The sequence below is a fragment of the Chaetura pelagica genome, unplaced genomic scaffold, assembly GCF_000747805.2.
Source record: "Chaetura pelagica isolate M959 unplaced genomic scaffold, ChaPel_1.0 scaffold425, whole genome shotgun sequence".
Lineage (NCBI taxonomy): Eukaryota > Metazoa > Chordata > Aves > Apodiformes > Apodidae > Chaetura > Chaetura pelagica.
The window spans coordinates 5,025,892-5,038,390 of NW_009953205.1; the positions used below are offsets into that span (position 1 = coordinate 5,025,892).

Consider the following 12,499-nt stretch of genomic DNA (forward strand, 5'->3'; position numbering starts at 1 on the left):
GAGAGGCGTGCGGGGGAGGCCGCGCTCGGCGCCGGGAGGGCTGGGGACACGGGTCTCCCGCCGGGCTTGTGCCCCGCTCCCGGGGGAGCCGGTCAGCACCCCGGGGTCTGTGCCCCGCCTGAGCGCCGGGTGTTGCTTTCCGTCGGAAGGGAGTCTGGGAGTGACTAAGTTCGACCGTGCACCGAAGGCACGGAAATCGGTCCCGTTGCTGAGGTGTAAGAGGAATCCCCAGCCTCGGCCATACATCCCCTCTAAAGGCTGCGCGGGCTTTGAGGCGTCGGGAGAGACCGATAATTCCTCTGTTCCCTTGGGGAAGAGCTGCGCGCTGAGCAGCAGTAGCAGAAAGCTCGGTAGCTCGGTTAATCCGTATCCCAGCGGGACTGGCGGCATTTCTCGGTGAAAGGCCCGACGTGAGAGTCAGTCCTAACGCGTACATGTGCTGAACCAGGCTGGAAGGGGGTTCCCTGAGCCCCTTGCCCCCCAGGCCCAGCAGTTCCGGCATGCTGGGAAGGAGGGAGAGGAAAGCTGGAACCCCCTCCGGCAAGGAAAGGAGAGGAACTGTGGCTTTCTTGCTCTAAATGCCTGCTCTGGCTAAAAGGCATGTCCTGCTTACTGTGCTTGGTGAGAGTTTATACCAGTCCTAACTCCAGGAGAGACTTTTCAGCTGAGCAAAGCAAAAAGAGGGATTAAGGGAGAGGTATGCAATGCATACCAAGACTGTCAGTTCTGTTTGGCAGCAAGAACAGAAGAATCAGGTAGAACAGCTCACTACACTGCCACGCCTAAGCCTTAGATGCATGCAGGCTTGAAAAACGTACTCCAGGCTCGCTGACCCGGGAGCTCAAGTTGAAATGCTCTGGCTGGCATGCATCAAAATGGCTGTTTATAATCACAAGTGAACAAGCACTCATTGTTTGAGGATGTGCCTTGCTCACTTCTGGAGTGGAGTGCCAAATAGTATTTTTTTTCCTTTGAATGTCAGTTGTATTCACTGATTTATATATTCAGTGCATAATAGTTGATCACATGCTGAACCAAAAGATCTTGATGAAGAAAAAAAAAGCTCCAAACTTTGCCATGCCAAAATCCCCTGTGAAATGTTGCACAGCAGTAAAGTACACCTTCCCACACTCATTCCAACTGTGTAAGCTTCTGCTGCATGTGGTGCACATGCATAGGTATCACTTGGCAATAAGCACCATGGCCCTGCTGACCTGGCAGAGCAAACTTGAACAGATGGGGAAAAAAAATATAATTTATCAAAATTAATCAAATAGAGTAGAATTTATATCCTCATTTTCCCATCACTGTTCCAAAGGGAGAGGTTCCCATAAAGGAGGCCATAATGACACTCAGCAGCTACCTTTATTTACCAAATTCATGTAGTGCTTCCATCCAAAAGCCAAACAGTCTTATTTGCAGTGAGTCACAATATGAACATGAAATGGGTTTTTGTGCAATTACTCAAGCAGAGCACTTTCTTGAACAGGGGCAGGATTGACTGGTGTATGGTGGGATGAGGTGAGCCACCCTCTGCAGGTGGCTGCTCCTCCTAGCTAGCTGAAATGGGAGTGCATAGAGGGACAGGGTGTGAATCCCACCTCCTATATTTTTTTTTTTTTTTACTCCTTAGGATGCATATGTGCTGTTCTCAAGCCATTTATGCCTTAGGGGAAAGCAGTGGAATTAAAATTCCCTGGTTTTGTTTCCCCAGGAAAACTCCTTCAGGAAGTAGGCACGGCTAGCACAGCAGCTGACACTTTTAGTCTTGGCAGGAATTATTTTCCCAGAACAGAGTTAGCTTTTCGATGTTTAACTCATAGCATTTTCAGTACATAACAAACCAGAGGCTGGAGGAATAAGGATGTACCCTGCAGGTGGAAGTGTGGCATGTAATGAGAGCACCCTTTCACTCATGTCACATTGCAGGACTGTGTCCATCCCATCCAGTCCTGTCTCCCTTGGCTCCATGCAGCAAGTCCAAGGGCACTCCAGCCTACATAGGGGCCCAAACCAAGACACAGCTAAAGCTTTTACAGCAGCAGAGCTTGCACTCTTGTTTGAAAATGAGCTTGTGATTCCTGGCTCTTTGCAGTTCTCAAGCCATTTATGCCTTAGGGGAAAGCAGTGGAATTAAAATTCCCTGGTTTTGTTTCCCCAGGAAAACTCCTTCAGGAAGTAGGCACGGCTAGCACAGCAGCTGACACTTTTAGTCTTGGCAGGAATTATTTTCCCAGAACAGAGTTAGCTTTTCGATGTTTAACTCATAGCATTTTCAGTACATAACAAACCAGAGGCTGGAGGAATAAGGATGTACCCTGCAGGTGGAAGTGTGGCATGTAATGAGAGCACCCTTTCACTCATGTCACATTGCAGGACTGTGTCCATCCCATCCAGTCCTGTCTCCCTTGGCTCCATGCAGCAAGTCCAAGGGCACTCCAGCCTACATAGGGGCCCAAACCAAGACACAGCTAAAGCTTTTACAGCAGCAGAGCTTGCACTCTTGTTTGAAAATGAGCTTGTGATTCCTGGCTCTTTGCAAGCAGAATCTTTACAGATGACTACATTTTAATTTCCATTGAGATCCAGTACATGGAGATACCTAGAAATAGAATTGTCTCAAGTATCATACTCTCTGGAGAGATTTTATCATGCTTTTAAAATACATAAAAGTGATGCAGGCTAAGAGCTAGGGCTCCATAACTCAGAAACATGAGGAAGCGAGACTGGTGGGCATAGGATTAACTGTTTTGGTTTATCCCACTTGGTGTTACTCACACCAAAAATTCTTTACAATATTTTGTTGCTTTTGCAGTCTTTCCACACAAAACTTCCCAAGCTATAATTTCAGGGTTGTGGTTTTTTTCTTGATTGTTCTGTGTGGTCATCTTGCGCTTTCACTCAAGAGCTCCTTATCTAAGGATTTGTTTGTAAGAAAATCCAAGAGACCTCATCCCAAGATAGGTAAGATTATGGGTATTCAAAGACAGCAAGTTTGGTGTTTAGTTGTGGACTGAAGCTTTTCCTGCCTGTTAGTTCTTAAGCCTAATATGTGTATTTCACTGGCCACACAACATTTCACGGAGAAGGCTATTTCTGTTGGGAAGGTTGCTTCATCTAGGCTCCCCAGGGCTAAAGCAGCACCTTAGCTTTGCACAGAACACCCTGGCCTAACTTAGAGATCAAAATTCTGAGGACTGGGAAGAGTTAGACTGTTTTTGTCAAACAGCTCAGGTGAGAAGTAAAGGGCTTGCAGCAGCCTTGAGCAGTGGCTCCGTGGTTTCCCTTCTAGCATACTGAAGGGATGATTTGGTCTGAAAGGCAAAGCAAGAATGTAAATCATCGCTCTGCCAAACACACAGAACCAGGGGTGTTCTCCTCCTCTTCCCTTCCATCTCCAGCCTCCATGGCTGCAGGGACTATGGACACGGAAGACAGGGAAAATGGTGGGGAGAGGCTGATTTGATCACTGATTTGATGAAATGCTAGGAGCAACCAGGGCAACACACATCCCTGTGATCATGGAGCTGCCTCGTGATGGCTGAGCTACCTCACTGGAAGAGGAAATGACTCACGTTCCCATGGCCGTCTGGGGGGTCAAGAGTGGAGCCCGCGGGGGGGGGAAGGAGGGAAGCTCAGGGGGCAGGGCAGCACCCTTCAGCACAGGAGGGGCTAGGTGCAACCAAAAATTAAACTTAGAACACACAGCACCCTTCTTAATGCAAACTACTGATAGCAAAATATTTGCTTTTGCTTCAGAGTTACCCTTATCCACATTTTTCTATTTTAAAAAACCCGAACAACAGAGTATCAAAACCCCAGCTTGTATAAAGAGGGCATGGAGGTGTGGGGAGGGATGAGTGTGCTGCCTTCCACTTCCCCTTTCAGTAGACAGCAGACTATTTTCAGAATTATATGTCTTGTAACTGGAAGACCGGTAACCCTGTAGCTGGGGTGGTGGAGGAGGGGCTTGGCTTGCCTGGTTTATTCATGCAGCTTTTTTCTTCCCCCCCCCCAACTTTTTTCTCACACAGGGAGGACCAGCAGGAACAGGGAATGCCACACTCACTTTTGTTCCTGCCTCAGCTCTGGCCAAAGTGGCATTGTGGGGTGCATGTGTCTGTAACTAATCCTTGAGAAGATGTGTGTGCAGTCAGAAAAAGGAGTCTTGCTCCCAAGACCACATATTTCTTCCCTGAGCCTGTGTCCAGCCCTTTGCTACAGGCACACAGTTGTACAGGGAACAAGCACAGCTGTAATGGAAGAGCTGTCTCTGCCTTTCGGGTTTCCACGGCTGCAAACTGAACTACCCCAGTGCAGACAAGGCTGTTGCAAAGTAGGCTTAGAAAGTTTGAAAAACTGATTTTAAAAGGTAACAAACTAAAAGGCAGAGTGGCAAGGAGGTCACTCATAACCTCAGGTTACATTAGGAGTGTCTGACCTGTGCATATGCTCACTGCTCAGCCTCACCCCAGAGCACATGTTTACAACTTCACCACTTCTCTCTGTTCTCTTCAGGGCATGCTGGAAATGGTGGACCATCTTGCAAACACTGAGATCAACAGCCAGCGCATTGCTGCTGTGGAAAACTGCTTTGGAGCTTCTGGACAGCCCTTAGCCGTGCCAGGAAGGGTCCTTTTAGGAGAAGGAATTTTAACCAAAGAATGCCGCAAGAAACCAAAGCCTCGCATATTCTTCCTTTTCAATGATATCCTTGTCTACGGCAGCATAGTCATCAACAAAAGGAAGTACAATTCCCAGCACATCATTCCCCTTGAAGACGTCACTTTGGAGACACTGCCAGATACCTTGCAGATGAAGAACCGCTGGATGATTAAAACCTCAAAGAAGTCCTTTGTGGTTTCTGCAGCCTCCCTCACCGAGAGGAAGGAGTGGATCAGCCATCTGGAGGAGTGCATCAGGCACCTGCTGACGAAGACGGGCCGGCAGCCCTCCACAGAGCATGCGGCCCCCTGGATCCCAGACAAGGCCACAGACATCTGCATGCGCTGCACGCAGACCAAGTTCTCCACGCTCACCCGAAGGCACCACTGCCGCAAGTGTGGCTTTGTCGTCTGCGCAGACTGCTCCAGGCAGAGGTTCCTGATGCCCCGGCTGTCCCCCAAGCCCCTGAGGGTCTGCAACCTTTGCTACAGGCAGCTGCTGACAGAGAAGAAGAAGGAGGCAGAGGCAGACCGCAGGCAGCTGGAGCCCATCTGCTCTGCCATCCCGGGCTACGAACCCTCCAGCGGCGATGACAGCGACAAGTCTGATGATGACAAAGCTGACCAGTGGCCAGCAGACACGGAGTTTTATACCTCAGAAGTATCCTGGTCTTCTTTCCATAGCTGATCTCCTTGGGAGTTGGTGGCCTTTAGACATTGGGAAGCCAACTACTGACCTCCAATGCATGCCCTTCTTGGTGTTTTCTCTGAAGGCCATGCCTAGGAAGGTGGATCTGTATGGGGTGTCTGTGTGGGGAGAAGAGATGGGGTTACCCTCTGAAAATGTGTCATGACATGAACAGAGAGCTCAGCAAAGAGCATGAACTGGGGCAGAGACCTGCAGATCAGCCTTGGCCAGACAATCTCACCCTTCAGTGCCTTAGTCTTCTTGTCTGCAAAAACAGAGCAATACTATCTTACTTTCTTAAATCCTTTGAGATCAGCTCTTGGGAGAAAAAGGAGCAAGAAATCCTGGAGTTAAACACACCTGCCTGCTAGCAGTGTGTTCCTGTGTCATGGCAAGGGGCACGCCAGGTGCTGTTTTCCATAGACTTCCATTGCTACACCTGGATCTTTGGAAACACTAAGGAAATGGTGCTCCCATTGCAGGGAGCTTGTACGAGGCTCAGTATGAACAGCCTTAGCAAAGTGCTGGAGCATCCAGCTCTCCCGTGTGGAAGGAGGCCGTTTTGGTGGTCCCAGGCCAGGAGGGAAGGAGAGGGGAAAGGGACAGGTAAAATTATACAAAAGAGATAAGGAGGGAAAGACTTACTGCAGTTAACTTAACAGAGTGCAGAGCCCCTGATCTCAAACCAGGCAGTTCCACCAGATTACCAGCAACTTGATGAACTCAAGCCTTTCAAGTAAAAGGATAGCCCAGGGAAGATTTGCTAAAAGTCTTGAAAACTCCAGGAAAAAATCCCAAATTTAGAACCTAGGAAGTACAGCACTTCCCTCCCACACAGGAGCCCAAGGCATTGTGTGCTCACTTGTGGGCTCTTCTCATGTCTATCAGCCACTGGAGTCCAAAATTAAGGTCCTTTATTTACTTCCAGGATTGGAGCCCAAGACCTTACAGTTAACTTGAGATCAATTTTAAAATAATCAAATTTTAAAATCAAATTATGTTAGAACTAATCTGTGTTTACTCAAGTATTCTATCATAGTATAGTGTGAAAGTAAAGATACTGAAAATCAGACAACAGCAATTGTTTTGCAGCAGACATTTCTACAAACTCCGTTATTACTTTTAATATATTTTTGTATTGTGTATTTGATGCTCTGGAAAAGGAACATGGCTGGGAGTGGCCTGTTCCAAAGAGTTCATTGCCTGCCAGATGGCCAGACATGTTTTTTCTAAATCTCAGTTCAAAGTAATAATTCTTACTGTTTTTTGTAAACTGCCACTGTTCCAATGAATTTGTATCACTGGACCGTGTGTGAATAAAGATATGGCCAACAGGAAGAAGTCAGGAAAATATTACAATAAAGCGTGTTGTTGTTTAACAAGAGCTGGGATTCAGGCCTGGCTGACAAGTGTGAGTCCTGAGTCCTCAGCCATGGGGTGAATGCCTTGGGTTTCTGTTCACTGCCTGGAATTAAGCATGAGTGAAAGAAAAAAAAAAAATTTAAAAGCCAAATCTGATGCTTCCTTTCTATTTATACTATGCTACCATCTGAGTTTTCCCAAGTCTTCTGTGATCCCCTGCAGTAGTCTGTGTTAACTGAAACGGTATTTTTCCAGTGGGGACACAGCTCAGAATGGTCAACAAACCTTATGACCTAAGCAGATGGTTCTGGGTTTTAAAGCAGTAAGTACAATGAGTTCTGTTTTTTCCATCCCTTTCCCAAGTTTACTTCCTAACTCTGCACTGCAGTGATTGTTTTTACAATGCCTCCCACCCACCAGAAGGGTGTACATGCTATGCAAACAGAAATTGACCTTAAAAATAAACAGCTGCTCAAACAGTTCACAAGCCAAAAATAGCCGAGCTGCTGAATCCATATCCATAGCTGGCATTCTAGTTCCCTGAAACTGCCAGTTTCTTCCTAGGAACTGGCTCCAGAAATGTATTCCAGTTGTGAACCTACTTCTTAGTTCTCTCAAGAGATTAGCTTTTCTGTACCTTATATGTCCAAAGGTCTTGCTGTTGCCATCCCTGAAAAAGCTAGGAACCATTTTTGCCACTAGTGAAGAACAGGCACACCTCTAACAAATGCCTTCTTGCTGAGAAAGAGCTTTTCTTAACCACAGCAGGGAGAAAACACCACAAACAAAAAGACTCCATCCGAAACAACCCCAGCCCCTTTTCTCTACACACTGTAGCTGATGGCCTTTCTGGAAATGCACATGCATTCCAGCAACTAGTATGTCCCTGATCCTTACAGCAGGTAGGTATGGAGAAGAATCAAGGGTGGAAAAGCTGTGGCACTTGTCAATAATTGATTACAAGGGTGACTCACCACATTAGCACACTGCTATTTTGAAACATAGTATTTTGGAGCTGAGGAGGTGCACATGAGCACTTGCACTTACAGAGGCTTCTTATGTGCTTACTGCCTTGTGTGTGTTACAGCAGCTTCTCCCAGAGCCTTCCTTGCTGGCAGGTGTGCCAAGGCAGGACACCATGGCTGCTGCAAAGCAGGAACACCAGGAGGGGCTGGCGCTGCCGTGGGGTCGAGAAGACATTGCACGTGGAAGCACCAAGTAACCTTAAGTAACTCCTAAACTGTTAATGCTACAGTAAAAGGAGCCTGCCTAGGAAAACATGGGGAAGTTTAAACAAAAACTCTGCCTCCTGTACTTTTATTAGCCAAGCTGGGAAACAGCACTGAAATTAGAGCCTGGGGCTCCTGGCGCCTGGCCTGCTGAGCACATGGGTTTTACATCACAGGCTGTGCTGTTAGTCCACCCTGGAGTTGTCCAGCTTGATTCTATCTCCAGTGCATTAATGGGGCATTTCCTGATGGTTTGGGTATTTTCTTTTTTTTTAGCTAAATAAAAGCCTTACCAGGGATTCATCAGTTTGCAAATCCATCTAACCAGGAAGAGCAGCAGCTTGTATGCTCACTTTGGAAAAGCATCTGCAGGCTGGGGATTTTGAGGGATCACATCCTCCTCCTGAAAGGCTCCCAGAAACAGTGTGTCAGTTGCCAGAAGAGGTTCTTGCTCAGCCTCTGCCTGAAGGTGTCACAGCCCAAAGATCACAGCACCATGCACACCAGCCTTGACATTGCCCAACCCAGGGTGTGCTGTTTCAGGAAATCAGACTCACTGAAAAATGCTCCTTCTGCTCTCTCAAGCAGAAAAAGGAGTGCAGGCACTTTTTAAAAATACAAGTTGTTTTGCCATTAGTAAAAAAATTGCTTCTTTTCAGCTGGGCACACAAGAGCCAGATGACAGTCCCCATGGCTGTCAGGAGCGCAAACGCCAGTGCACTGAACATGGACAGCAAAACTTAAAATGCTAGCATCAGACCTGCTGAAACAAAAGCTGAAAGAAAGGTAATGGGGAGATTGGCTTTGTGGATAAAGTGAAAAAAAGAAGAATCAGAGAGGTTCAAAGAAACACATGCTCCACCATCCCAGGTGAAGCCAAGGCATCCTACCACCTCCAGAGCATGGCACCAATGCAGCAGTTCACAAGTACCAGAGGCAGCAGGGTGAAGCCAGCCACCTTCACAGCCGGATCATTGCTCCCAGTTGCTCAAACATCCAGTTTTTATCCAAGCAGGATTTCTGGCTCTGCCACAGCCCATGGCCTCTTCCAACTCCCTGCTGCTGCAAGGCAGTTTCTCAAGTTCCTCAGCCTGGGATTTTTGGTTAGCAGGAGGAGCTGAGGAGCACAGATGGTCCCAACTACTTCTGAGTTTTAAAGCAATATTACTCTAACAAAAAATAAAGCCTTCTCTTCCTGACTCTTACTGTTCCAGGTCATGGATCTTTATAAAAGGTGTAGACAGGAAAAATGTTACACTGCTGTCACTTCCATGGTGGACACAATATGGAAAAATAGCCCCAAGAAACCCTTGCCCAAGACTGAAGCACTGAGCTCCAGAGAAGCACACGCTGCACACCATGTTGTAAAGCACTGTAAAACACACAGTTGGGTCTGCTTTATGTTGCATGTCACGGGCAAGAGAAACATCAATACCACACGCATGCATGGGAAAGAGCCCCTTCTGCCTGTGCACTTGCTCATAAAACCTCCAAAGGGACACAGCAGTTGGTGCTGTGGTTCCCAGACAGCAGTGGGAGAGGATGAGGCAGGCAAGAAGGCAGTACCAAGTGCTGACTAACACCAAGCGACTCCCTTTGAAATTGGCATTTGACTTCTTTTCCCATAATGCCCAGGAATGCAAATAAACCATAAGCAGGTTTTCCATAAATCTCTTATCAAGGGGTTCAGTGTTCAGAGTAAGTTACACAACCTCCCCAGTTTGCTATTGTAAGAAGGGCAGAGCAGGAGGAGGGGAGCTAGACACAAGGTTTTGCTCTAACAGAGCACTCTGTGCAGTGCCCTCTCCTGCATGATGAAACCACCCAGGGGCAGAGCATCTGCTGCCCATGATCCTGCTGCCCCACCTAGCAAGTGACTGGTGTGCCCCTGTTTGAACTTTATCTAGCCTCTCCTTTTTTGTCCTAAAAACAATGTTTTGGTGAGAACCTTAGAAAAAAATGGATTTGAGAAGGGAAGAACAGTAGCTCAAGGTCAGACAGGCCTCTTTGACAGCAGCAAGGGAAAAACGTCACGTGGAACATGCAAGGCAAAACCTGACCCTTAGTGGTTTCACGTACAAAGGATCTTCTAGAGACAGCAGAGGGAAAAGTGTGACACCAAAGCTGCAGGATGAGCCCCAGGCCCAGCAGGAGAGCTGTGCTCAGGGCAATGCCCCTTACAGTCATCCTCAAATGTCTCGAACAGCTCAGATACCATCGTGCAAACTGCCAAACCAAAGCCACAAACCAGAGCCACCAGCATTCAGGTCACAACTGCCCAGTTTCTGTCAAGGTCTCTGACCCGATGAGTGTTTGCTTAGCAGCACATTTCAGCCAAACCAAACGGAGCCTCTAGCTCTTTCCAAAAAATGCTTTTGAGCACACTTGTTCACTGACCAGCCTCTAAGAGCCAGGCAGCCCAGCAAGGTCATACTGTGCAAGCCTTGTTTAGTCCAAAGGCCTTTCATGCACTCCTGCAAGACTCGGCACTCCCTGTGCATTCCACCCTTGCTCCCCAGCAGTATTGGAGCCAGGACACTGGTCTAGTCTCTGCAGCTGAGGCCAGCAAAGCAAGAAATCTTTGCAAGCATCTTCCCCACTCCCTCCTCTTCCCTCCCATCCCCCAGCAGGAGGGAGTCTCACACCACTTGCAGGGGTGTCTCCTCTGCCAGGAAAGGCTGTTTTTCACTGGCTTGGCAGAATCCAGCTGCTCTCCCTGACACACTCATAACACAGCTGAAGTTACTGAATCACCCCCTCGAGCAGAGAGCAGAGTGAGGCTGTGCATTTAACCCTGAAAAGGCCTCCACAGCAGAGTTTTCTGCTGCCATTCATGCAGGGAAGGTGCATTACTCCCCCAGACCTCAACAGAGACAGGCTGGTGTCAGTTACACCTGTCCTGTGGCCTTGTCCTGCAGGGGGTATCAGGCTGCAGATGCATTTTTTCATTCTACTAGTACCACATCCAAGGCAGAAACAGCAGCTACAGGACAGCAGGCTGGGCAAGACCCCGTGTCTGTGCTGGGCCCCAACAGGCATTCAGGATGTCATATGCTGCAGCCACATGTTTGCAAGGAAAAAGCCTTAAGGATGAGAGGCTCTACAAAATCCATAGGTAAAGAACTACAGTGTTAAGCAGGAGAGAAGGACAAATGGAGACTGTCATGCTCTGCTGTTCCAAGACTTCAGCAATACCGCTTGTGTCCCTATAATACAGCTATGAGAGGTATGCTACCTTCCTAAATACAGGGTCTGTAATGCAGCTGGTGTAGCCCCAAGCAGGGGCAGCCCCTCAGAGCACACCCCTGGGGTCCAAAGGCAGCCCCTTCTGGAGCAGCAGCACTGCAAGCACCCTGGCATTCACTAAGAAAGCAACCCTCGTGCCAGCTGACATTCTTTTCCTCTCCTCAGGGACATGCAATAACCAAAGCCCAGCACATGGCAGTGTCACAGAAGAGATTCTAAAGGATATGTTGGCTAGTTTAGACCTTACAAGTCAGAGACAGACTAGTAAAACCCAAGTTACTCCTTTACGCAGCTTACCCCCATTTCAGCACCCTCACCACTCAGGAGAATCATCTGGGCAATCCATGAAGCACTGGGGGAACACCCAGGACTACAACCCCTCTTGGGAGATGAAGGAAGGCCCCTATGCTGGAGGAGAGAAGCTGGTTTTTCACTAAAGCACAAGCAATGCAGCTCCCCAGACACAAGGTTTCACAGGCAGTTCCAGAAGCAGATGTGCTGTTCACAGCTGCTGGAGCACACACAGCAGGCTGAACCATCTCCAGTACAGCTCTGCCTCCCACCCAGCAGCACTTGAACTTTCTCCTCCCTGACCATAACACCTCCACCAAAATTTGTCTGCTGTGTTTTGGAGGCCAGGTTTTCCTGGGGCTGGCTCACCCAGCCATACTGGTGCAATGGATGGAACACACCGGAGCTGCCCGAGGCACAGCTGAACCAGCCCTACACATCAGGTACCTCTGCAAGCAGGGGATGGGCTGGCTGCCCAGGTGGGAATAACCAGCAAGACAGGGGAAGAGAAGGAGCTTTTTTGTAGATAAACCTAGTTCTGTCAGAATACTTCAGCATAAAAAAAAAAAAAAAGTGAAAAACTTCTCAATCAGCATATAACCCATGTAATCTCATTCTCTAAAACAACTTTCACTTCTGCAAAACAAAGCAACAGCATGACTGTACCTTAATAAAATTACCATTGTACATGAGTGTGAATACAGGAGCTTTCCTTATTTAAAAATACTATCTAGTGATTTGGATTCTGATGGCATGGAGACATTTTCAACTTGGTGCAAGCAAAAAAGATTTGGTTTAATTTTTAAGCTGCTACTACTGTTTTGAGTATATTAGGTAACCGGTTGCAACTGACTGAGAAAGGTTAGTGTTTCCTGCTCCTACTTAATCACTTGCTTGTACATGGGGAAGGGTTCAGGGAGGAAGGCTCCACTCCTGAGCGGGGTAAGAGGCACAAAGGCAAACAGGCAGGTCTTCCCATATCACAGGAAAATCCTTTTGTACAATACAAAGCAAGCCAC

At 47.8% G+C, this 12,499-nt stretch overlaps 1 protein-coding gene across 1 annotated transcript; it reads left to right on the forward strand.

Annotated features, from left to right (window-relative positions):
- Positions 1-4,530: 4,530 nt before the first annotated feature.
- Positions 4,531-5,352, forward strand: PLEKHF1 (pleckstrin homology domain containing, family F (with FYVE domain) member 1). The gene has a single exon (XM_009997465.1). It carries the CDS (start codon positions 4,531-4,533, stop codon positions 5,350-5,352), a length of 822 nt encoding a protein of 273 aa, XP_009995767.1.
- The last annotated feature ends 7,147 nt before the right edge of the window (positions 5,353-12,499 follow it).

What these genes read in the sequence shown, in the direction of transcription:
- PLEKHF1 (XM_009997465.1), top strand. Translation starts at nt 4,531, where the DNA reads ATGGTGGACCATCTTGCAAACACTGAGATCAACAGCCAGCGCATTGCT.